Source organism: Polyodon spathula, chromosome 2 (genome assembly GCF_017654505.1).
Source record: "Polyodon spathula isolate WHYD16114869_AA chromosome 2, ASM1765450v1, whole genome shotgun sequence".
Lineage (NCBI taxonomy): Eukaryota > Metazoa > Chordata > Actinopteri > Acipenseriformes > Polyodontidae > Polyodon > Polyodon spathula.
This window is the reverse complement of record NC_054535.1, coordinates 19,059,655-19,086,572: the sequence shown is the minus strand read 5'-3', so window position 1 is coordinate 19,086,572 and position 26,918 is coordinate 19,059,655. Positions and strand designations below refer to the sequence as shown.

The 26,918-nt window shown below is 43.3% G+C and overlaps 1 protein-coding gene across 1 annotated transcript; it reads right to left on the bottom strand.

Moving 5' to 3' along the window:
* Nucleotides 1-375: 375 nt before the first annotated feature.
* LOC121331089 (WW domain binding protein 1-like) lies at nucleotides 376-12,117 on the bottom strand. Its single transcript, XM_041278256.1, has 4 exons — nucleotides 11,948-12,117; nucleotides 6,985-7,123; nucleotides 6,590-6,751; nucleotides 376-3,101 (listed from the first exon to the last, which is right to left on the bottom strand). Exons 1-4 carry the CDS (start codon nucleotides 12,110-12,112, stop codon nucleotides 2,305-2,307), a joined length of 1,263 nt encoding a protein of 420 aa, XP_041134190.1. The 5' UTR covers nucleotides 12,113-12,117; the 3' UTR covers nucleotides 376-2,304.
* Nucleotides 12,118-26,918: the final 14,801 nt, after the last annotated feature.

The following is a 26,918-nucleotide window of genomic DNA, read 5'->3' as shown; positions in this document are numbered from 1 at the left end:
ATAGTTCTTGTGTTAATGTTTTTGATCTTGCAAACATTTTAAATGGCCCACAATTATGCTGAGATGGCAAGTGAATAGCATTGTGATAAACATTTACAATGCAGACGATTTTGTATAACTTATAATAGCTTTGCCAAATATATAATGAATACCAGTGTCTCCAAAGAGATTCCTAAATACTGGATTTTAATTCTGTCATCCAAAGACATGCAATTAAGTTTTAAGAATGAAGCCTACTGTTTGGTATTCTGTCTAAACCAGCAGTTTGTCAAACTGTTGTGAAAAATGATATATTAAATAAAAATGTAAAAAGAATTGTTAATCATATTATTTTGCCTTTTATTGCACCTGTGGTACCATTCAGTAGCGCGAAAATTGTAAAGGGTACTTAAGCTGAAACCTCCCAGCAGAAGGGGTACAGTTTAAAAAAAATAAAATAAAGGTTTAAAACCCCTCATTTAAGAAATTTATACATACTATTTTTGAAGCTCATCAATAGGCAACCGACAGTAAGCCGTTTAGAGATTCATCCATGCGAGTTACAGACAACATTCAGGTCAGCAAGCACATTTACACAGGATAATGTTGTGCACCTGCACAGTTATTCCATCAATATAATCCAGCTGCAGTTTGGGTCCATATAGGCCGGTTGATCAAAGCAAATAGCTGGCTAGCAATGGCACAGAAATGACAGGCAACACTGCAGTTACTGTGAGTTGATGTGACTGGGCACTCTGAAAAGCAGGGCTGCAGCTTTATTAACATTGAGGTCAAATAATAATAATAATAATAATAATAATAATAATAATAATAATAATAAAAGCACTGTTCTATACTTGGTATAAACAAAACACAAAATAACTGTGTACAGATCACAGAAAAGGAGAGAATGTCTTCTATGCATTCTCTTCGTGCAGTTCATCATGAAAGATGACCCAATCTTTTTGCTATTCCTGTTTCAAGGCTGTTGGTTTGCTGTACCTCAACCCAGGCTTCCAAAGTTAATGAAGATGTTTTATTTTTTTTATTTTTTTTGTGCAAACAAAAGTACAAGTTTCTAGTGTGAAGGTAACAGCAAACCAACGTCTTATTATTTTTAATTATACAGGGCATACATTATAATCACCATCTAGGAAATTAACAGCTTGCTACTTAAATCAGGGTATCTAATATTTAACATGCATTTACCAAAAAAAAAAAAAAAAACACATTAAAAATAACAATTGTTTTAAAGCTGTATGCTCTGTTTTCTCCACAGTTTTGCAAGGAGAATAGTTTGGCTCAAATTTCCTATGAGAATGGCATTCAGTATGGCATTATAAAGAAATGTGTACACACAAAATGTGGTCATACAGCACCATGGAGATATGAACTTCATATAGCTGACTGGAAGATTTTCTGACAACAGCTATAACTCTCCTCAAATCCAGCTGATCTACTATTTGAAATACAATATACCAATGCAACTTGTGCTTTCTTGCATTCAACTTTATCGATGAGAAACTAGTGCCTCGGAGGGTTTTTTCACTGATTTTATCAGTTCAGTTACTTCAAGCACTGTCTTGCAAAGCGGTACCCTCACCCTCAAGCCCTTTAAGAAACAGCTATGAGACTAAGCATGGGAGAGAATCTTTTTTTAGTAATACACACATCTACCCAAAATAACTTCCTTGCAGTTCAATCCATAACATAACATTAGATTTGTATAACAGCCAAATGCCTTTCTTTGCATTTGAGTTAAAAAAAAAAAAGGTATATTATTGCTTTTGTTACAACATAATGAGAAATCAACAGAGCACAGATGGACTGAAGTCTTTGACAAGGTTCATATAATACAAAAGCCTGGTTACAAAAAGCAGAATAAGTGGTTAAATCCACTACCACTTCACCACTAATGAAAAACTACATTATTTTACACTAGATGAAAAAAGGATGAATTTATAAGCATAAGCTTTATAACATTATAACAAGAAGGGTACAAAACAACAATGTGTGACCCCCTGAATTAACAAAAGGGAGATACTAACACATGAATGTAAATGAGCAAGCAAAGGCTCACTTTCGTTTTCACTACTTACCCTTTTGTTTAATGCGCCTAATTTAGATCATACACACAGACTTTTTTTTTTTCCCCTCCCCCTTTTAAGCTTTATTTATTCTAATAGATGGGTAAGTTCACAAACAAAGCTTAAAAGCCACTTCTGTTATTGCCACACATCGCCATCGGGGCTCAGAATTCCCACACTTTCACAGACTGTAATTCTTTCTTTAGGGCACAAGCTTAGCCCCACAATGAGTATGACATCACACTGACTCCACTGTAACAACAGATTCCCCGCTCAGCTGCAGGGTGATAGCTGTGCACAGACTGGCACACTCCTCTTGCGTTTGGCCCATTGTCCCCTCACACTGCGGCCGAGAGGCATCGGCCCTGTGAGAGCACCCAGAGCTGTCGTGCAGGAAGCAGGTGGTCTCCTGAACAGCACGTTCCTTGTTCTCATCGAGACCCTCTTCCTCACTCTCCACCTGGCAGCGACAAACCTCAATTCCAGAATCTCCAGTTAGCCTGCGGTGCCGGAAGTGGCGTTCCTCTGCATCCTCCTCCTCCTCGATGTCTGAGGCACAGCAGGCATGGCATTCAGGCTCAAAAAAGTCAATGTTGGAAGAGAAGAGGGCATGCTTGGGTGGTGACTGGGCCGCTTTGAGAGACTGCTGGCCTGTGCTGCTCTCGGTGGCGGCACTTTCCCCTTGCAGGTCACCTTGTGAAGCCATGGCCCCTACGGGATCAGATTCAGCCGTGGCTGCAGAGGTGCTGGGTGGTCTGGAGTCACCCGCCTCACTGGGGGTGGTAGCATTGCTGGTATCCGTCTCGTCAGTGACCTGCACAGAGAAGGAGGTGCTGCCTAGGGAGGAGACTGAGCAGGACTCGCAGGAACAGCTGGTGTAGTTGTCAGAACTCTGGGATGACGTGATACCGCTGGGTCCAGGCTGGGCGTACTGCCTCCCCTGGAGTGCAAAAACAGTGCTGTAAGGTGGGGGAGGGGTGTTGGGACAAGCCGCCACTTCCTCATAGGATGGCAGTTTGAACGAGGCCAAGAAACCTGCAGAGAGAAAAAACAAAAACATCCTTTAATTACTTTAAAACTGCATAGTAATGTTGATAATGCTGCACACACATGCTATAGGAGATAAACTGAGTAGTTTCATTTAAAGATAACTATGGCAAGTGCTGAATATAAGAATGATTTAATTTTTAAGAAAAGTACACCATTATAAATATACTGTAGATACCTGTATGTGTCACAGCCTTATAACAGCTGATGAGAGGGAGCCCTCCCCTTGTACCTATTTCATTGTTTATGTATGTATTTAATTTGTATTACATATATATAATTATATAATTTATTTGTATGTGGGTGGACAAAGCCAACTCTCTGTATTATTATTGGAGACTGGCAAAAAAGCCAGTCTCATAAAATGTACCGAGCATGGATGGGGGTAAATTCCCGTAATGAGTCAATTTATTAATGGGTAGTTAAGGCTCCAGTCACAAATATAAAAGCCCCACTCCCGGCTCATGAGAAGAGAGTGTCGGAGGAGAGACAAGACGTGAGTCAGTGAATAAGATATAACAATTGCTATAGTATATGCATATACTTTTGTTCCATCTGTGGCCCTTTCGCCGTTTTGTTTTGTGTATTTTGTTTAATTAATAAAAAGCTGAGCGCCACTGCCCCTCAGTTTCAGCCCTGTACCTTTTGTTTTGTCCTACTTCCTGGTCCATGACATCACCACACCTGTGCACTGCAACCACTCTGCCACATATGGTGTCCTGCGTGGGATAAAACGCCTCCAGGAGCCGGACCAGGAAGGCTAAATGCGTTTTTTGGGGGGAAAAAAGGGAATGGGAAAGCACGGCAGAAAGCAGCAATGACGGCAGCCAGAGCATCTAGCAGCCTTGACAGAGGAGATGGAGGAGATGTTGGACTGGCTGGGGGACCCAGAGTGGAATGGGGAGGACCTCCAGATGGCAGTTGACCAGTTGTGGCCCATGATGGGGAGCAGTTGGAGCAACAAAACCACCCATCGTCTTTCTCAGACATGGCAGCCATAGTAATTTACTACTTGGCAGAAGAACTGGGACTGCCCCAACAGGTCCACTTCCAGGAGGGAGGAGCCACGCCCTCTTGCATCTTCATAGGCTTGAAGGAGGACTTCCCTTGTCCAGGACTATCTGCAGCTCCCACCTCCACCTCCAGTCACAAGTCACAAGCTGATCTCGATTCCAACTGAATCGCCCGGAGATGCCGGATATGGACTGGGGGATCCGTCTCCACCATATGAGGGAGACAACTGGCCAGACTAGAGTCCGACTGAGGGAGACGGCCTGTTGTTTCCAACAGCATCACCCGGAGGAGAGGAGATGGAACTGCCTCTACCTCCACCACCCGAGGGAGATGGGACACAGTTCCTAGCTCCACCAGCATGGGAAGACTACCTGAAGCACCCACCTTCACCGCAATGGGAGAATTACCTGCCGCTACCCCCTCCATCGTCATGGGAGGTCTGTCTGCTGCTCCCACCTCCACCGCCTAGGGCTGCTGAGCCCACACCGCCTACGGCTGTTGAGCCACCATCGTCCGGGGATGCCAGGTCGCCATCATCGCCCAGGGTGGTGTAAATCCAGCAGTGCCGGCTACAGAGTACGAGGGAGAAGTGGAGCTCCCGCTGCTGTCACCTTGGCCAGGGGCTCCCCTCCCGAGTTCACGGCCCAAAGGTCCGGAGCTGCAGCGGCCTTGCCTGGAGTCGTCGGAACTGCCTCGTCTGGGGTTTCCTGATCACTATCACTTGGAGACGCCTGCACGTCTCCGTCGGGGGATGCTGTCTGCATGCCACTGGCCAAGGTTGCCAGTATGCCACGGCCTGAGTTCCACTGACAGGCGTTTGGAAGCTTCTGTTCCCACCCGAAAATGTGGACTTAGCCATTGGGCCATGTGTGCTGCGCACAAAGGGGGGCAAGTTTGACAGGGAGCCCTCCCCTTGTGCCTATTTAGTTATTTATGTATTTGTGACAGGGTCTTACTCGTGTCACGTGTGTGGGTAGCCGCTGTTCAAGCATACAGAGAGACAGACGTGGTGTTGATGTTGAAACGTCGGCACAGGCGCGCAGGATTTATTAACACAAACAAAAACAAAAGTAAAATATAGGTGGTCATGTGACGTTACCAGAGATGGTAACGCATAGGGGACCAGTACATCAAGCTGTACAAAAAGTGCAAAATAAAACACAATACCACAAACTATAAATCGAAGGTGCCGTGAAAACCACAGGCCTTGCAGCAGCCCCGATCACAGCGATCGCCATGCTTTTACACTGATGCTCCGCTGAGACACGCCCACCCGCCTGCTGGAACAGCCGATTGCTTTCAGCTGCTGCTCCACGCAGACGGGTAATCGTCCCCAGCGGAGCACCACAGCAGCTAAATAATTAATTAAATCAATATATTAACAATTAACCCAAAAACACAATAAACTACATATTTCCCCATGTGCAGTGCTTGCGCCTTGCCATAGTATTTCATTAGTATTTATATTGTACTATTATTTATATATAACGTATTTGTATGCAGGTGGACAAAGCCGTCCGTCCATATTATTATTATTATTGGAGACCGGCGAAAAAGCTGGTCTCGTAAAATGTAGCGAGCATGGATGGGGGTAAATTCCCCATCCTAATAAAACCTGTGGGAATGTGGCTGGAGCCATAATGAGGTAATTTATTAATGGGTAGTTGAGGCTCCAGCCACAGACATAAAAGACCCGCTCCCAGCTCACGAGAAGAGGGTGTCGGAGGAGAGACAAGACTTGAGTCTGTGAATAAGATATAACAATTGCTATAGTCATATATATATTTGCATATACTTTTTTCCCATGTGTAGCCCTTTCGCAGTTTTGTGTATTTTGTTTAATTAATAAAATGTTGAGCGCCAATGCGCCTCAGTTTCAGCCCCGTACCTTTAGTTTTGTTAATGTCTAGAGCAACAACACATAGAGGTCAAGTGACCTGCCAATGGTCACACATGGTGTGTTTACACTTATAACTCGGCCCTGAACTGGCTTAGTTTCAATCAGATAAAAAGATTATCCTCATTTAAATTGGCAAGTGTTAACGGGACAACAACCACAGAGCTGGGATCCTCTTTCAATGCAATGATGACATGTCTGTATTATTCATACAAACAGGCCTAATGAATACAAGAGTCTCACTCAGTTTTCTCTTCTACTCGTTAGGCCTATTTTAAGATCCACTGGCAGAAGTCTAAGGGAAAGGACAGCTATTTTGTTCCAACATGGGATGCGACACTGGAATAAGACAGATTCGAAGCTGCTTTTCCAATTGTGTTGAACAAATTATAATAAAACAACAACAACCACCACCTCATAAAATATACATCACAAATCAAGACTTTTCTTGAATTGTATTACTAAACATACAAAAAACTGTTACTTTGTACTTGCTTTAAAAAATATGTATGGTCACCGAAGGTTGTGTCATTTCATTTGTGTTTAAGTTAACAATGACACCTACTGATGTCCGTCATGGATGCAGGGTAATTGCAGGCTCCATGGTAGGCTATCAGGTTAATCTCCCTCTGCCGCTGCTGCTGTTGGATGCGCAGTTTAGCCCGACGGTGACGGTATGCACAGCAACAGCTAAAGAGGATGAGGATGGTCCAGAGGAGCCAGAACCCTGCAGAACAAAGTGCATGTGTACAGAGCCACCACAGAGCCAAGTCAGTCAATCAATAAACCGTGCCCTGTAGAATTACATGTGATACAAACATTACTCTAAAATAAATAGATCTCTATCAGTAATTAAACATAATTAATGCCCACACCCTTAAAACAGTTTGAAACCCTCATTAAAACTAAAGCAACTACAAGGTCAATAGTCAATAGACAAGATGCTGTGCTGACACTTACACCAGAGCTCATAGTAGTATGTACAGCACCCCGTCTCTCCACAGCAGTGTCCCGTCTCACACTCATAGCCGCTGTTTTTATTCATCCCAGGGCAGTACTTGGGGCTGGCTATGAAAGGCCGGCTGCCGCTTCCATGGTACTGGGAGACAAAATGCAAAGTTAACACTTTCACTATACCAACAAATCCTGGTGAAAGGTTACACACACTAATTCTGATACTGTAGTTTAAATCTGATTAAAAAAAACACACATCAGAAGACTTATTTTGGATTACCGTTCCAAATAAAGTGTCGTTTTCTGATTTAGCACTTTCTCCACGCACTGAATGACACTTTTACTTTATAAACTCAGTGTTGCACAGCATGTTCTAATGTTCTAAGGGGGGGGGGGGGGGGGGGGGGGGGGGGGGGGGGGGGGGGGGGGGGGGGGGGGGGGGGGGGGGGGGGGTATAGTGTTATCACTTAGAATCTTCACTGGTGCCACTAGAATAATATATAAAAATAAAAATAAAAAACCTCCTTAACATTCATGGAGTACTATAGTTATTCTAGGAAAGAGTATGGACAAATTGTTATAGAAGAATTTCCCATGAGTGGCATAAAAATACAACTTACGATTCCAGGCAGTAACCCATTTCTACACCATTTATTAAATAATTGTATTATGTATTATTATGCATGTATCATGTTTGTTACCTACTTTGATACTGGATGTTGCAGGTATCTGTAATTTTTAAATTTAAACTGAAAGAGTGTTTTCACAAAGTTGACAATTTGGGTATTATAGACATCCAGCTGCATCATAGTTAAACCCTACTGAAAAAGATCCTCTTGCGTGGTAGAAAGTCACACAATAGCAATCTTAGGCAGCTGCTCTAGCTTCAACTGGTGCCATACTGTACCATGCACTGTATGTGGCACATGTCTGCATGCTCACACTGTCATGACCCGCTTGCAACTAGAGTTGACAGGACAGATTGCCAATGTAGCTACAGTACTGTGTTGAGAGACAGCCCGCTTGCCGGACAGCCAGCATTATGCCCTTATATTAAGATGTAACTGAGATCCTTCTGCTTTTCAATGATTATGGCTGAATACCAATTGACATGTTACATGACCACATAAATACATTAGACTATAGGCCCAACTTTTCTAAATGAAATTTTGCTTCAGTCTAGCTGTTTGTCTTCCCTTTTCTTCATTACAATCCAGAAATACTAGAATACAAAATGTTCCATAGATTTACACTATCTTTCAAAGCCAATAAACAACTACTGTACAACTAATGGGAAATAGGACTTTCCATAAAATAACCAGCTGTACACTGCCATTACAAATTACACAACAATTCAAAGAAATTCCAGACAAGTACTGTAGTCCACCTAACTGACATAGAGGTTACTGGCAAATCAAAAGTCACTTGGTATACACAAGCTATTACTGTTGGCTAAGTTGCCGTTTTTAATTGTCTTCAAGCAAATAACAAAAACAGGCTTCTCTACAAAGCATTTAAACTGCTAACTGAATGTGTAAAGTTCTAATTGTCAATAAAAATGCAGCAGTAGTGATGCTGCCAAACCGAGACAGATCTTCCATTCTGCACTTGGAATGCAAATTACTTTTATGAAACTTACTGGAGGTTTAAATACAACCATGTAGTATAATTGTGAAAATAACATTGACTACAAGGCTGTTGTGCTAGTTCTGGCCTGGAAAATACAGAAAAGCACAACTGAATTTAATCAGCGATCAAGCTACAGGAGACACTGAAAAATGACATTCATTGTTTCCAAAAAATGGTACATGCCTTGAGCCTCTGGTCTCTCCACTCCCCTTTTTTGAGAGCGAGAGCTTGTAATTAAATAGCCTTGTACAGTACATTAAACCGTTTTTATTCTAACCCAGATACTGTGAAGATAGTTTCTTCTTCTACCAGCTATTACAGGCACAGCTATTCTCTGGAGAAATGTAAAGGAATTTTGCTAAAGAAAGACATTTAATTAATTTTCTTCATGTTCATATTCTTGTTGAAGAACACAAACTCAGCTGAGATATATCCACACAGGCTAAGACTTATCTTGCTGACAGAGTGCTGAATTTTGGCACTGGCTTTTTACCAGCCATGGGGAACACAGTGACACAATAAAAGCAAAAACGCAGAGTAAACGACAATCTAACTATGGCATGTAAAACATATGCATAAAACATCTGATGGGGCAATCACGCCAAAGGTTCAATATGACCACCTCCTACTTCAACAGCACCTCCATAGAAGGAGAACATAATACACAGCTACACATATCAAGTCTTCAAATAAGAACAGTACGTTGCGACGTGTTCGTGTATCCATCTCTTTCACGTCAGCTCTTGTACTGCCTTCGATTTGAGGTACATCTTACAATTTTCAGCTGTGGTGGTCAGAAGAACACAAAGCCGCATTGTTGGGACATTCGAAGCAAAAAAAAAAAAAAAAAAAAAAAAAAGTCTGCAAAAATGATTGTCAGAAAAGCAGCCACTGGCCAGTTTTTATGGGGTGGTGCACAGTAAACACACATACGGGCTTCAACAGCACCTGAGCATTTTTATTGTATCAAATTCACTCAGTAGAGCTGAATCCGCGCATAAAGTCAATATCTCAAAGCGTCTGGTCATCAAAACAGTAAAGCCATGTGCAGGATTGGGGGGCAACTCCAATTCCATTTCTAATATCTTTGTAAAATCAATTCCCAGTTCCAATTCCAATTCCTTTGAAGGAATTGGAACTTATATTTAACAGACAATTGCTGTGATGGTTCAATTTGCTTTCATTTGAAGCCAATTTAATTGATTACCAGAGACTTAAATTTAAGTGATTTGTTGCCACAGTGAGAAGTTTATCAATAGAATACTGCTAACTGCAATTTTGATTAATGATGTGCAGGAATTGATTAAAAGGGAATTGAACTGATTTAAAAAATCACTTTGAAATGGAATAGGAACTGAAAACAGGAATTGACCCCAACCCTGTCATGTAGCAGCTAAATAAGGTCAACAAAGGTTAAAGTGAAAGGGATTGTTAGATTTTAGATAGAGTTTCCAAAAAAATTGAAAAGATGAAAGATCTCAAACGGTTCATGAGATATGTGAAGTTGTAACTCATCTACAAAAAAATACTGAGAAAGTAGGCATCTATACCCCGACTTAAGCAAAATGCAGAAAGTCACAAATCTATAAATAAACACATAGCTTTGAGTGACATACGAAGATCATATTAACTCAACAATTTGTGTGCTAAAGAATCTCCAAATTAAGTTTAATCACAGGATATGAGATTCTGTACAGTGGTTAAAGGGCTTGTAACAAGGAGGTCCCTGGTTCAAATCCCAGCTCAGCCACTGACTCATTGTGTGACCCTGAGCAAGTCACTTAAACACCTTGTGCTCAGTCTTTCAGGTGAGACGTTGTTGTAAGTGACTCTGCAGCTGATGCATAGTTCACACACCCTAGTCTCTGTAAGTCACCTTGGATAAAGGTGTCTGCTAAATAAACAAATAATAATAAAAAAAGGTGGCACACCTCTACAGTGATGTCCAATCTGCTCGACAGTGAATACAAGTAATATAGCCTCCTCAGACCATTATTTCTTCAATAAATGGTATTTTCTTGATCTTAAGCCATAGGTGATTTGAAAAATGCATCACTAAATTTCTATATTCATTTTTTTGGGGCAAGATATCCCTTTAAATTGGGGGGTAACCTTGGATCTTCCAATCTATTCCACTGTAGGACTTTGTTCCAACCAGACCCTTACTTATTTAATTGACCCTGTTGGACGTCAACTAAATCATTAAGGGTCTGGTTCTGCAGTGGGATGGATGGAAGAACCAAGGTTATCTAACCCTGGTTTAAAGGGATAAGTTGGTCATACTTTAGTGCTTCCAAAGCTTAACAAAAACACTGTTTAATACAATATAAACCACACCAAGAAGTCCCATAAAGGCTCCATTTAAATGCATGAAAATCCAAACATCCATTTAAAATGTAAATGGATACAGGGACTGAGGAGGATAAACTAGCACATGGGTCTCCAACCCTGGTCTTGCAGAGCCCCTAACCACCAGGTTTATGCGTCTTTACATTATCAGTGGCTAAAGATCTGGAACACCTGTTAATCTTGACTAATTAACCAAATAAATAGTTCAGTTAAGTAACTGAGAGATTATTTGAAATGAAAACCAGCAGCCACAGTAGCTCTCCAGGACCAGGGTTGGAGACCCTGGACTAGCAGGTGTGGTCAGGGTTAGCCCTTCCACTCCTGGTCTTTGTTCCAACCCTGTTCTAAATTGTTTAATTTGACCAATTAAACCTGCATCCAGACCCTGAGAGAGGTAATTATACAGTTAAACCTGGATTGGAATGGTTTGAAAAAAAAAAAAAAAAAAAAAAAAACAGGAGTACTCTTCCACAGTTACTTGGCTGCAGCAGAGTGTGTGTGTATGTATGTATGTATGTATATCACATACTATGTATGTATATATGTATGTATGTATATATATATATATATATATATATACATATATAATCTATCTTATATATTATATATATATAATATATATATATATATAGATATAATTGTTTAACGCTATAAGCATTGCTGTGATGTGTTTATATTACCTGTACTGTAATTAAACAACTAAATAAAGCGTGTTTTGCAATGACAAGGTGTCTAGATCATCCTTAGTTAGACCCATTAATAAGGACCTTGTGCATCCTCTATTTTATTGTCGTACTGTCTGGGGTAAAAAATAAAATAAAAAATACAGTACGTTTTATTAAGGACATTTACATATGTTGAATTACTACTACAAACTCAACCCTAGTGGCTGAAGAGAATGCTGCAGTAAAGATTATTGTAATGCTGTTATTACCGTACTGACCGTAATTAATTGTTCTTCTTTATGCACCGTACAATAATAAACACTTACCTCCACCTTATTTAAATCAATACACGACTCTGTATCATCCCTCTCGGAATCCATTTTGAAAATGAACAAAATGTTAAATGAGTTGAATGTTGTATTTTGTAGTTTATTAAACCTCCATCCCTTCGTTTCTCCCGTACCCTGGGTAAACCCGACCACCATTTCCATCTGGAGAGACGCCCGCCCCCAAACCAGCTCTCTGCAACTCCACCAATCTGTAATGGATACAAATGTGAATGACACGACAGAACTCTAATTAAAATCACATACAGGTCCCAATACCGGCCCATAGGCACTTTAAACCAACCAGAAAAGAATGTGTAGCGAGACATTTTGATTGGATACAGCAAGCCCTAGTAACAGCCACAGAAGCTGTAGTGATTTTTTTTTTCTTTCTTTAATTACATTCTGTAGCATGTAGTTGGTGTTTATTATGATGGAATACTATATTAGGTTAAAACACCTCTTTAAACACATTGCCAGCAATTATTTTGCTTATATATTATTCTTCTCCAGTCCCGTTTTTTACAGCCTTTGATGCAGTGAGACTGTAGCAAAAAGGTCAAGGTCACACAAACAGATTTAAATTTGGATCTGAAATCTCAACAATTCCATTGTCGCTGTGTTCTAACCCTTATTCGGGTCAGCTTTAGTTACATAAATAAAACGTATTTGTTAGTAATAAATAAATACAAAATTAACACATTGAATTGTAAATGTGACCGTTATGGAAAAAAAAAAAACATAAATAGGCTACAATGCCAGTGGAATTGACCAACACACATAGGCTACTTCAAAAGTATGCCTCTGAAATATCTTACAAATACACTGCCAACCATTATTTATTCAGCATTTTCTTTAAAATATTTAAAGCAATGTGACATAAATACAGTCTGTATAAAGTTATCAGATATCCTTCTCCAATATTGGTTGTATTCAGCGGTGCAGATAAGGTGCGTAAATGCAGTTTTTACGTATTAAAAAATCCGAAATACGCACTACATTTAAATTGGTTGCCTAAAAACACTGTAGCGTCGTGTCTCGCAGTGCAGCCGAGTGGAACTTCTTGTGTTCTACATTGAGCTTGCGGGGGGACCGGGCTATTACTTTTCTTGTAAATAGTTGTATTTCTGTGTATTGCTGTCCTGTCTTCCACGCCGTTTTTGTGTGTCTCCCTGCGTGAGTTTGTGCGTGGAAGCGCGTTTCGTATATAGGCAGCGCTAGCGTGCTGCCTGGATTTCACGTGCACAGGGCAGCTGTATGACAGAGGGGTCTGTGTTGGCTTCATTGTGATTTGTGTTCGGTTCCGCCAGTCAGCTCTTTGTGCGAGACAGAGGGTCTGAGCGATTAGTCCGTGTAAATATAACCTTATGTGTGTGAGCCAATAGGGCTTGAGGGGAATCCCTATTTAGATACTGCCTGCTGTGTTGTTGGCGGTGCCTAACTGAGCTTTATCGTTATGCTTGCTGTTCCAATTCAATCAAGTTGTTTCAACTCATTGTCAATTCATTGTCTTCATTTATTCCTGCTGTGGACCAGATACGCCTCTGCTACAATACGCATAGCAATTTTGCTGCACAGCTTGTTTGCCTCCCCTCCCTCCTCCCCTAAAATTTCCACTAACAACCTAACAACTAGTGCCAGAGAGTGCAACCCGTGTGCTGGATAGTGAGACGGAGCAGCAGAATATCTGGAACCCCTACCCCTACCCTCCCCGAATCCGGTGAGATGGCGGATGGGAGGACGTAGAGGACCAGGGTTGGTGCTTTGTCTGCAGGGAGTTTGGGCATGAAGTGGGGCGCCGTCCACGTCAAGAGGGAGAAAGAGCCTGTTCGCCGGAAAGCAAAAGTGGAAGAGGGGCGGCCATACCCGAAGCCAAACACGGGAGCCGGAGGGAGGTACTACCAGCCCGACTGCAAGGGAGAGAGGAGCAGCTGCAATCGCCAGCTCTTTCAAGGGCTCCTGCAAAGGGCGTGAGCAGGGAGCAGGAGCAGTGACGGCAGACAGTACAATCCCCCGTCACCCAGCAAGTGCCACCGTCAGCCTGCACAGAACCCCATCTGACTGCACAAAGCCGCCACCTGATTGCACAGAGCCCCCGCATGACTGCCCAGCGCCACTGCCTGACTGCACAGTGACACCGCCTGACTACCCAGTGCCACCGTTAGCCTGAACAGAGCCCCCGCCTGACTGCACAGAGCCTCCATCTTAGCATCTGGCTCCACTGCTGCAAGCGCCGGAGGTTCCCATGCCACCGGCAGTGTTGCTACTGCTGGCATTGTCCCTGCTGGAGTGCACCGCTCTACCGACAGCATTGCCACCGCTTGTAAAAGTCAGGTGGGTTTTCGGGGTAGGAAGGGGGTACACAGGCACCCCCTTACAGAAGCTCAGGAGTTACCATAGGGGTTAAACAGTAGCCCCTGACCAAAGACCCAACCTGGCAGAAGGAGGAGAGGAGACATCCTCTATCACAACGCTGCCTGCTAACCTCCTTACAAGGATCTGGAGGGTAAAATACGGACATGAGGGGAGAGGGGTTGTGTTTTATGGGAGTTGGTTGGTTAATAGTTGGTTAACCCCTCGGCCAGAATATATAAACATGCAGCTGTCTGCACTCACAGAGAACTGTCAGAGGAGAGACGTAAGTCTGTGGAACCATATAACAATTGCTAAGCGTGCTGGTTTAGGCGTGATAGTTGTTTGTTATTTGTGTGATTATTTATTTGGCCAACTTGTCCTTTTGTTTTGTACTGTTTTCTTTTGTACATATCTTTATTTTCTTTATTATTTAATAAAATACTGAGAACCGTTGCGCTTCAGTTTCACTGGCCAGTCCTTGTTGTGGATTGTGTTTCTGGTCTGCCGTCACCCCTCACCCCTGTTCACAGTTGGTGTCAGAAACGGGACAACAGCGCCTCCAAGTGTCAGTTCACAGTTTTTTTGGTTGGAAAATAAATAAATAAATAAATAAAAATGGGAAGAAGTGGCCAGAGGAAGCAGCAGCAGCAGCAGCCAGCACACCAGCAGCAGCGGTTAACCAACAGTACTTTGCGCTGCTGTTGTCGGCGGGAGGTTCACAGTCTATCCTTATCCTTCTTTATATTGATGTCGTCAAAACAAACGCAACACAAAATAAATAAATAAATATAAGGGCCGGTCTCTTCTTGTGGCCAGAGGAAGCGCTCCAGCACAGCAGCCAGCGTCACCACAGCAGCGCACAGGTCCTGCGCTGTCTCTACCACACTGGACGTCTACCTCACCTGCCTGAAAGGTGAGGAATGGTGCTTTGCCATTGGCAAGGTCGGGCACGTAGCACCAGACCAATCCCCTCTATGGCAAGAGATTACAAGAGATTGCCCAGAGCAGGAACCAGAGGATAAGGAGTCTGTCTGTCCACAGCCCAAGAAAGGGAAGTCCTCAGATCCGCAGCCCAAGTCTCCACCAGCAGAGGGAGAATGCCTACTAGTTCCACCCCCACCAGCAGAGGGGGAATACCTGTTGGTTTCACCACCACCCTCACGAGCAGAGGAGCAGGAGCTGCCACTCAGAGGAGCAGGAGCTGCCTCTGCCTCCATCCCAAGCTCCGGTGGGAGAGGACCTGCATCCTCTGAGGCGGACTGGTCCACTCTCCTCTGAGGGGATTTGGGACTGGCTGATGGAGCCTGAGAGGGATATCGAGGAGGCCCTCCCTGATGTGATCAACCTCCTGTGGGCCAGAGATAGGGAGCGCTGGGAGCCCTGGGAACAGCAAAACCACCCAGCATCCCTCCCAGACATCGCAGCCATGGTACTTAACTACCTGGTTGGGGATATGGGAGGGGCCCTGCTGCTGCCATCTGCAGCACCAGGGGAAGAGGAGCCATCGCTGCCATCTCCAACGTGAGAGGATGAGGAGCCCTCGCACACTGTTTCCAGTGCTAGAGGGAGAGGAACCATCGCTGCCATCTCCAGCACCAAAGGGAGAGAAGCCATCACTGCCGTCTTCAGCATCAGAGGGAGAGGAGCCATCGCTGCCGTCTCCAGCGCCAGAGGGAGAGGAGCCATCGCTGCCATCTCCAGCACCAGAGGGAGAGGAGCCATCGCTGCCGTCTCCAGCGCCAGAGGGAGAGGAGCCATCCTTGCCCTCTCCAGCACCAGAAGAAGAGGAGCCATTGCTGCCATCTCCAGCGTCAGAGGTAGAGGAGCCATCGTTGCCGTCTCCAGCGCCAGAGGGAGAGGAGCCATCCTTGCCCTCTCCAGCACCAGAAGAAGAGGAGCCATTGCTGCCACCAGGAGCAGAGCAGCAGGAGTTGCCTCTGCCTCCACCACCACCAGGAACAGAGCAGCTCGAGCTGCCTCTGCCTCCACCACCACCAGGAACAGAGCAGCTGGAGCTGCCTCTTCCTCCATCACTGCCAGGAACAGAGCAGCTGGAGTTGTCTCTGTTTCCACCTCCTCTACCTCCATGGTAGGACTGCTTGCAGCTCCCACCTCCACCAGCAGAGGGTAAATTCCTGCTGGTTCCGCCTCCTCCACCGTGGGAGGACTACCTGCCGTTCCCACCTCCACCACCATGGGAGGGACTGCTACTGCCTTGTCTCGCTCCACCCAAGGATGCCTGCCTCTCTTCGCCCAAGGATTCCTGCCTCGCATTGCCAGGGGTTGCCTGCTGCTCCGCATCACCTGGGGAGTCACCAGGTACAGGGTACAAGGGAGAAGTGGAGCTCCCGCTGCCACCTCTGTGGCCAGGGGCTCCCCTCCCAAGTTCGTCTCCCAAGTTCGCCTCCCAAGTTCGCCTCCCCAGGGTCCACTGCTGCGGTTGCCTCCGGAGGATCTGCTGCTGCCGTCGTCTCCCGAGGGTCTCCTGGGGTCGTCGGATCTACTCAGCCTGGGAACGCCGTCAGCCCTGCTTTGCCGCAGGAAATACTGTGGCCGGAGCCCCACAAGGGGGATCTGCAAGCCAGAGCACTGAATGCCTGGCCAGCCATGGGCCCATTGAAGCCTCCCTTCCAGGACCAAGACTTTGACCTGGACTGCTGGGTTTTTAAAGGGGGAGATGGCCTTTGAGGCCAGGTGTGCTGCACACAAGGGGGGGCATGTGTGACAGGGAGCCCCTCCCCTAGGTATATTGTGCGCTATTTCTATAATTTATTTGTTTTGTTATTATTATTATTATTATTGTATTTTATGCAGGCGGACGAAGTCGCTGCCATTATTTGTCGTTATTAGTTTGTATTGATTTTAAAACCTTGTGAGGATGCTTGTCTTTAAAGCTACTGATTATTTAACTAGCTGACAGTCATACATGCTTATAATCTCATGCAGTCGATGGCTGAGGGGTAATAATTAATTAATTAATAGTGGTTAACCCCTTGGCCAGAATATAAAAGCCTGCAGCTGTCTGCGCTCGCAGAGGGGTGTCAGAGGAATGACTAAAGTCTGTGGAACAATATAAGAACATAAGAACATATGAACGTCTGAAAATGAGAGGAGGCCATTCGGCCTATCTTGCTTGTTTGTTTGTTAGTAGCTTATTGATCACAGAATCTCATCAAGCAGCTTCTTGAAGGATCCCAGGGTGTCAGCTTCAACAACATTACTGGGGAGTTGGTTCCAGACCCTCATGATTCTCTATGTAAAAAAGTGGCTCCTATTTTCTGTTCTGAATGCCCCTTTGTCTAATCTCCATTTGTGACCCCTGGTCCTTGTTTCTTTTTTCTGGTCGAAAAAGTCCCTTGGGTTGACATTGTCAAAACCTTTTAGAATTTTGAATGCTTGAATTAGGTCGCCGTGTAGTCTTCTTTGTTCAAGACTGAATAGATTCAATTCTTTAAGCCTGTCTGCATATGACATGCCTTTTAAACCCGGAGTAATTCTGGTTGCTCTTCTTTGCACTCTTTCTAGAGCAGCAATATCCTTTTTGTAGTGAGGTGACCAGAACTGAACACAATATTCAAGATGAGGTCTTACTAATGCATTGTACAGTTTTGTCTTTTGCTATGTGTCTGCCCAGTTCTGAATCTTGTGTTTTGAATGACCTTTGCTGCTGCAACAGTGTTTGCCACTCCTCCTATTTTTGTGGCACTTGCAAATTTAACAAGTTTGCTTTCTATTCCAGAGTCTAAGTAATTAATGTAGATTAGGCATAGCAGAGGACCTAATACTGATCCCTGTGGTACGCCACTGGTTACCACACTCCATTCTGAGGTTTTTCCTGTAATCAGTACTTTCTGTTTTCTACATGTTAACCATTCCCTAATCCATGTACATGTGTTTCCTTGAATCCCAACTGCGTTCAGTTTGAGAATTAATCTTTTATGCAAGACTTTGTGAAAAGCTTTCTGGAAATCTAAATAAACCATGTCATATGCTTTGCAATTATTCATTATCGATGTTGCATCCTCAAAAAAATTGAGCAGATTAGTTAGATACAATTTCCCTTTCCTAAAACCATGTTAAGCTTGCTGGTTTAAGCACGATACTTGTTTGTTATTTGTTTGGCTAACATGACCTTGTTTTGTGCTGTTTTGTTTTTATTTTCCGCTGTTGGGCTTCAGTTTCACCCACCAGTCCTTGTTGTGGAGTGTGTTTATTGGTCTGGCGTCACCCGTGCAGCCATCCTGTTCACACCATAATACTTCAAATACCAAGAAATGCATAATACATGATACAGTTATATTTATATAAAAAAAGGTTCTTGGTCTATGAGGAGGGAGAGAGGGTGGTGGATTCAAGAGGACTAGAGATTGAGATATTAGCAGTGGAGGAGGAAGAGGAGAGGTTGAGTTTTAGATGATGTGGATACATCCAGGAAGAGATGGCTGAGAGACAGGTAGAGATACTGGAGCTGATGTTGGAGTCAGAGGGGGGAAAAAGAGAGGAAGATCTGGGCATCATCAGTGTAGAAATGATAGAAGGAGCCATGGGAGGAGATGAGAGGACCCAGTGAGTGGGTGTAGTGAGAAAACAGGAGGGGTCCCAAGACTGAGCCTTGGGGGGGGGGGGGGGGGGGACACCTGTCAAAAGAGTGCAGAAGGCAGAGGGTGAGCCACACCCGGTACATGCAATCTAAGAGGCAGTAGGAGAGCCAGGCAAGAGCAGTGCCGAGAGTCCCAGGTCAGCAAGGTAGGATAGCACAGCAGAACAACGCAGTTAAACGAGGCAGGCTTCCCAGCGACAGTGAGTGGGAGAAGTACAGGCGTGGAAAAATAAAAGAGCAGTTTAGAAACAGAAAGGAGAAATTGCATCTTGAATTGCTTTAATCAGAAAACAGAGGACATTGGGGAAACACAGCAGCAGCTCAAAGTCAAACAGCCGCGTGTGTTTTTCTGATAACAAACAAGCTGAAACTTGGAGCAGCCGATTCAAATTCAGTGCCGTTCTGAGACACGGGCAAGGGGAGGAGCCATCAGCACAGCAGAACAACGCAGTTAAACGAGGCAGTCTTCCCAGCAACAGTGAGTGGAAGCGACGGCGAGCGGGAAAAGTACAGGCGTGGAAAAGTACAGAGCAGTTTATAAACAGTTGAAAAGCAGGCTGACAGCTGCAGAAGAAACTAAACTTCAAAAAAAACCTCAACATGGTCAAGCCAGTAATCTGTGACACCTGCTTGATGTGGGAAATCCGAGAAAATCCAGTGGAGCTAAACCAAGTGTGCGTAAAGTGCCGCGCGATCCAGGATTTGCATAAACTAGTAAGTATGCTAGAAATGGAGCTGGAAGAAGTGAGACAGCAACAGGATCTTGAGGAACTGGCACACCCACAATTCATGGAAGTCTGCATCACCCCTCACAGACTGAAAGCCACCAGGGAGATAGAAGGTCAGAATAGCTGGGTTCAGGTAGGCAGAAGCAGGGAAAAAAAGAAATTTTGTCAAACACAACCACGAGAAATCAAAACAACCAACAGATCTGAGTCACTTCAGAATTTTGATGAGCAGAACCAACAAGAGAATGAAAGGAACAACATCTAGGATCCCATTGACAGTGGTGACCAGACAGCAAAAAGAAGGGAGGTCATGATTGTTGGGGACTCCATATTGAGAAGCACAGCAAGTTCCGTGGTGCACACGGGAAGGCTTCACCTATCTTGATCATTGGACCACTTTCTACAACGAGGACTATCTGTATAGACGGGATAGACTGCACTTAAATAACAAGGGAACCAGTCTACTCGGAGAAAAGATCCTCGAGCAGGTTCAGAAGCATTTAAACTAGAAAGGAAGGGGTGAGAAATCAACAAAAAAACAGAAGGGAGACCGCATCAAAACAAGAACAACAACTCAGGTAAGACAACCATTAAATGTGTTTATCTAAATGCTAGAAGTATCAGAAACAAAATTCTAGAACTTGAAGCTACTGCACTAACAAGTAACTATGATGAGATAGGTGTTACAGAAATGTGGTTGTCTGAGAGTGATGGGGACGAATATAATATTTGTGGGTATACACTGTATAGGAAAGACAGGCAGGACAGAAGGAGGAAGGGTAGCGCTATACGTAAGAAACAGTCTTGAAGCCCAGGTGTTAAACCTGGACAAAGAAAATAAAACCGAATCAATATGGGTCAGAATAATGGACAAAAATTCAAAGTGCATAATAATAGAAGCATGCTATAGACCGCCAGATTCAGACGGTGAGCACAATAATCTGTTATACAATGACATTAGAAATGCATGTAGCAAAGGAGAAGCCATACTAATGGGGGATTTCAACTTCCCCCAAATAAAATGGGAAAACCCGGTGGGAAGCGCAAAGGATGAAATAGAAATGGTGGAAATGACAAATGACTGCTTCCTAACACAATTTGTCAAGGCACCGACTAGAGGGGAGGCATGCCTTGATTTAGTCTTTTCAAATAACGAAGATAGAATAACTAAAACAGAGGTCAGAGAACCACTGGCAAACTCAGACCACAACATGGTCTCATTTGAAGTGTTTTTTAAATCCCCAAAAGTAAAGACTAAAGCTAAGGTTTACAATTTTAGAAAAGCAAACTATGAAGGTATGAAACAGAGACTAACAGAAGTAGACTGGAGTAAAATAGAGAAAACACCCACAGAAGAAGGATGGTTGTTCTTCAAAAATGTAGTACTAGAGGCGCAAGACAGTTACATCCCTAAAGTAGACAAATCTAAATGTAAAACTAAATTGCCAAAATGGTTTAATAGATCAAATTAAAAAAAATTCAGCGAAAAAAGGCAATATACAGAGCATTAAAAAAGGACCAAAAAGAAAGTATGCAGAAAGAGTACACAGAACTGCAAACGCAAGTCAAAAAGGAAGTTAGAAAGACCGAGAGAAATAGAAATGAACATTGCTAAGGGAGCTAAAACCAATTCCAAAATGTTTTTCCAATATTACAACAGCAAGCGAACATTCAAAGAGGAGATTAAATGTTTAAGAGATACAAATGGCAAAATCGTAGATGAAGAAAAAAAAATAGCAAATATGTTAAAATGATTACTTTTCACAAGTTTTTACAAAGGAAGATACTGACAACATGCCCCACATGTCATCCAGTTCCTATCCAGTTTTAAATAACTTTAGCATAACTGAGGCAGAAGTGTTAAAGGGACTAGGAGCTCTTAAAATAAACAAATCCCCTGGGCCGGATGAGATCCTCCCAGTAGTACTCAAAGAAATGAAAGAAGTAATTTACAAACCGCTAACCAAGATCATGCAGCAGTCTCTTGACACAGGGGTGGTACCGACAGACTGGAAAATTGCAAACGTAATACCGATCCACAAAAAGGGAAACAAAACTGAACCAGGTAACTACAGACCAGTAAGCCTGACTTCTATTATATGCAAACTTATGGAAACTATAATAAGATCCAAAATGGAAAATTACCTATATGGTAACAGGGTCCTGGGAGACAGTCAACATGGTTTTAGGAAAGGGAGATCGTGTCTAACTAACTTGCTTGATTTTTTTGAGGATGCAACATCAATAATGGATAATTGCAAAGCATATGACATGGTTTATTTAGATTTCCAGAAAGCTTTTGACAAAGTCCCGCACAAAAGATTAATTCTCAAACTGAACGCAGTTGGGATTCAAGGAAACACATGTACATGGATTAGGGAGTGGTTAACATGTAGAAAACAGAAAGTACTGATTAGAGGAAAAACCTCAGAATGGAGTGTGGTAACCAGTGGTGTACCACAGGGATCAGTATTAGGTCCTCTGCTATTCCTAATCTACATTAATGATTTAGATTCTGGTATAGTAAGCAAACTTGTTAAATTTGCAGACGACACAAAAATAGGAGGAGTGGCAAACACTGTTGCAGCAGCAAAGGTCATTCAAAATTATCTAGACAAGATATAGAACTGGGCAGACACATGGCAAATGACATTTAATAGAGAAAAGTGTAAGGTACTGCACGCAGGAAATAAAAATGTACATTATAAATATCATATGGAAGATACTGAAATTGGAGAAGGAATCTATGAAAAAGACCTAGGAGTTTTTGTTGACTCAGAAATGTCTTCACCTAGACAATGTGGGGAAGCTATAAAAAAGGCTAACAAGATGCTCGGATACATTGTGAAAAGTGTTGAATTTAAATCAAGGGAAGTAATCTTAAAACTGTACAATGCACTAGTAAGACCTCATCTTGAATATTGTGTGCAGTTCTGGTCACCGCTATAAAAAAAGATATTGCTGCTCTAGAAAGAGTGCAGAGAAGAGCGACCAGAATTATTCCGGGCTTAAAAGGCATGTCATATGCAGACAGGCTAAAAGAATTGAATCTGTTCAGTCTTGAACAAAGAAGATTACGTGGCGACCTAATTCAAGCATTCAAAATTCTAAAAGGTATTGACAGTGTCGACCCAAGGGACATTTTCAGCCTGAAAAAAGAAACAAGGACCAGGGGTCACAAATGGAGATTAGACAAAGGGGCATTCAGAACAGAAAATAGGAGGCACTTTTTTTACACAGAATTGTGAGGGTCTGGAATCAACTCCCCAGTAATGTTGTTGAAGCTGACACCCTTGGATCCTTCAAGAAGCTGCTTGATGAGATTCTGGGATCAATAAGCTACTAACAACCAAACGAGCAAGATGGGCCGAATGGCCTCCTCTCGTTTGTAAACTTTATGTTCTTATGATAGGGGAATATAGTGGTGGACTGTGTCAAAGGCAGCAGAGGTCAAAGAGAATTAGAACAGAGAGAGAGGGAGAGGCAGAGAGTAGAGAGTTGGTGACAGAGCGAAGAGCAGTTTCAGTGTGCCGGGCAAAAACCTGATTGGAGGGGGACGAGCAGAGAATGTTTTGACAGAAAAGCAGAGAGCTGATGATGTACCGCTTGCTGAAGCGTTTTAGAGAGGAAAGGGAGAAGGGAGACAGAATGGTAGTTCTGGAGGGGTGAGGGATCAAGGGAAGGTTTTTTATGATGGGGGTGATGCAGGCCTATGTGAAGGCTGAGAGGAAACAGCCAGACAGCAGAGGTGTTGAGAAGAGAGGAAATGAAAGGGAGTAGAGAGGAGCAAACATGGTGGGTTTATGGCTCTAGAGCAGGGAGCAAAGATCGAAATCCGAGAGGGGTGAGAATGAGGGTAGATTAGGGGTTGTAAAGGGTGATGAGGAGTGAGTGAGTGGAGGACAAGGGGTGGACCTACCATAAGACTTTAATAAGATAGTTCCCCCCCCATATTACAATATCAATTATTAAAATCAACAGTTGAGAATATTGGAATGTCTAAAAGACTTTTGTTTTTGTTTGGTTTAACTTTTGGGGGGGGTGAGAGGCAAGGAGATCAGGTCCAATGATTTGTAGCAGCATGGAGAATCCAAAGGATGGAAACAAGAGGAGAGGACTACAGGGATATAAATGTTAGTCATTAAAGGTGGTGCCAAGTGGTAGGTGAAAACAGATAGGTATAGGAGTAGCGAGACCATAATTAATAAAATAAAAGATAGATATGTAAGCAAACCTGGTTTGGAGTTGGAGCCTTCACGTTCATTGCTAGGATACAACATTTTGCAGCCGGTCCTCATTGGCCTGTCCTCGTTTGGACTACCACAGTTTAGACTACTGGTCCTTTGGTGAGAAAGCCTTAGTGAGCGGACGCTATGTGTTATGAGAGCGATCAACTTACTAGTTTATTTTAGACTTTTCATTTATTAGCTTTCGTCGTACGCAGTCAGTATGAAACCAAAAGGTGAAACTTTTTCCTGTCTTCCTGTAACACAAAACAGATAGTTAACACAGTCTCAGTCAATTATCAAGCTGTAATGCCTCTGAATTGAATATTAACGTTTTTACATTTTTTTTTGTTTGTTTTAAAGCATTTGCCAATGACAGACCACAGTTCAGCATATTAATCATGTGTGGCAGGATGACAGAGGGCTGAGGCTCAGAGACAGTATAAAGTCAAGCTCCTCCTCTCTGGGCTCTGGGAGCGGCGGCTCCTCCTCTCTGGGCTCTGGGAGCGGCGGCTCCTCCTCTCTGGGCTCTGGGAGCGGCGGCAGCGACTCCCCCTCTATGGGCTGCGGCTCCACCCCCATTTCTTCAAGGTGGGGGATCTCCCCCTTGTCTATCGCCAGGTATGCCAGGATCATGATGAATATTCCCTGGAGGGACCCCGGATGATGCTCTCTCTCCCACTCCATCTCTCCCCATCTCGATGCCACAGCGTGTTGGAGACAGGAAGGTCGTGGAAGAGGTCCACTCCGGGGTGCACCAACCACTCCCAGATCTCCCGTGATGGTGGTGAAGGTGGTATTGGTGGGGTGGCTGCCGAGGACTGGGCTGGTAGCTGCTCCGGGTTGTTGGGGCATCCTGCCCAGCTGTGGCCATCCAGCTCACAGCGTCCACACCAGTCAGCTAATGGCCCATCCGGACAGGACCTCCACCAGTGGTCTTCCTTCCCGCACCAGGTGCACCACGGGAACAAGCTCGCTGGGTCCTCCCACAGGGCTTGGGTTGGTGATGGCGGCTGCTGCTGCCACTGCTTCTGCTGCCTCTGTCTTTTGCCCATTCCGTTCTCCGATGAACAAAAAGAACCTCCAAAATCCAAAAATCCAAAAAAAAATTCAAACATTCCCAAAAAATTAAAAAAAAAACATACTTCTGACACCAAGTGTGGCAGGATGACAGAGGGCTGAGGCTCAGAGACAATGTAAAGTAAAAAATAAAGTTCTTTATTAAATAAAATAATCAAATAAACAGGCACAAGGGCCAACAAAAAGAGGTTCAAAAATAAATAATCAAAGTGAACTTACAAAATAAATAGTCAAGTTCCCAGGTGCTTCAACACCAAACAATAAAACAAACAAAAAGGCCTTCTTGCTTCACAAACACAAAATTTTCCAACACAAAGCAAACTCCCAAACAGAAAACACACCTCCCAGCCAGGGCCTCTCCCCTGGCTTTTATCCCCTGTGGCTGGAGGCCAATTAATCAATAATCATTCAATTAGAGCTCCAGCCACATTCTCACATGTTTTTCTGGCATGGAGAAATTTAACCCCCTCCCTGCCAGTTCCAAACATATTCATATAGACGGGGCAGTTCCCCGTCACACCATGTCATAAGATTATTTCAATCAACCAAAGGAGATGATCCAAATTCAAATTCACAGGAGATGAGAGCACGTTTCTGTTAGCCCTCCAAGCATCTTTTGAAGATAGAATGAGTACTACCACCAACAATGCCTGTGACATTGACTTCACCTCTGACAAAGTCAGAGTTGGTTGCCATGGTTATAACTTTTATCCCACCCTTCTTTTGCCTCATATATCTCTACTATGCTGCTTGGAGGAGTTCATTCAGTGTCGGATGAAGATAAAAAAAAGATTATAGGCCTATTGTCCCTGTCACAGAGACAGACGAAGTGGGCGGTGTCAGAACCAGGAGGAATGAAATACACAGAGAGGACAGATGAATGTGAAATGATGGTGGCGCTTGCTTGCGCTGGTTTATTGAAAATAAAAAGGTTGAACAAACAAACAGAAACAGGACATGGCACTGGTAGCCAAAATAAGTAGACAAACAAAAATGGACTAATACTAAACAAAAATACGGTGAGCAGATCGACAAACAAACACGGTGAGTTAAATAAACAAGTATCATGCTGGTCCCACCAGCACACAATAGCAATTGGAATTGTAACTCTCCTCCTCTCTCTCCCGTTCTCCACTCACCGAACACCTAACCCCGAGTGGGTGAAAACTTGCAGCTTTTATGCAGCTGTACCAAGACTCGACTGCTAATCAATCATTCAATTGGAGTCTCAGTACAACTGCATGTGAATTAATGAAGTGTAATTTCCCATGCTCACATATTACTTTTTACTTGCACATGAAGTGCTGTGCAATCCTCGTGCCTAAATACAAATATACATTTTAAACACTCGTGTTACAGACCCGTTTATATCCCATGTACCAATGACTATACACCAACACTAAACAAACCACATGCAACATATAACAGAAAATATACACAGGGGAGGGCACTTCGTCACAGTCCCTCATTGTGTTTGTGTTCATTTTGCTGCTTAGGCCCTAATAACTCATGTGTTATATAGTTTATATTGGATATCTTGCAACCTGGACCCAATAATGTATAAATTCCATAGAAAAGACTTTAGGAACAAGTTTATTAACTCATTTCCATGTTTACAGAGGTTTAATTGTTGGAGGAGACTCGCGGCGAATATTGTGGACAGCAGATCTGTCAAGGAGGTGTCCCATGTACCACCCCTGTGTAAATGTGAACAGACAAGCAATTTGTTTTTCAGCAGAAAAAAAACTTTTTCTTCAAGGTAAATGGTTATGTACTCTTGGTCATTATCTGCTCGTCATTCTGAAGGGAACATGATGTAAACACAGTTTAGTTAATACAAATTGACTGTTTTGTGATTGTTTTAAACCAGCTTCAAAATGAAACTTTTCCTTAAAACCAAACATTCTATATCACAATTAAATACTTAATGTGTACTTGTGACAGAAATACAATTATTCTTGGCTGTAAATCTCCCTCTAGAC

Excerpts from the sequence above, each read along its gene's own strand:
- LOC121331089 (XM_041278256.1), bottom strand. The coding sequence starts at position 12,112 with ATGGAAATGGTGGTCGGGTTTACCCAGGGTACGGGAGAAACGAAGGGA. Across the intron at positions 6,752-6,984 it reads ATACTACTATGAGCTCTGGT|GGTTCTGGCTCCTCTGGACC; the intron begins GTAAGTGTCAGC and ends TTTGTTCTGCAG. Across the intron at positions 3,102-6,589 it reads TGCATCCATGACGGACATCA|GTTTCTTGGCCTCGTTCAAA; the intron begins GTAGGTGTCATT and ends TTCTCTCTGCAG.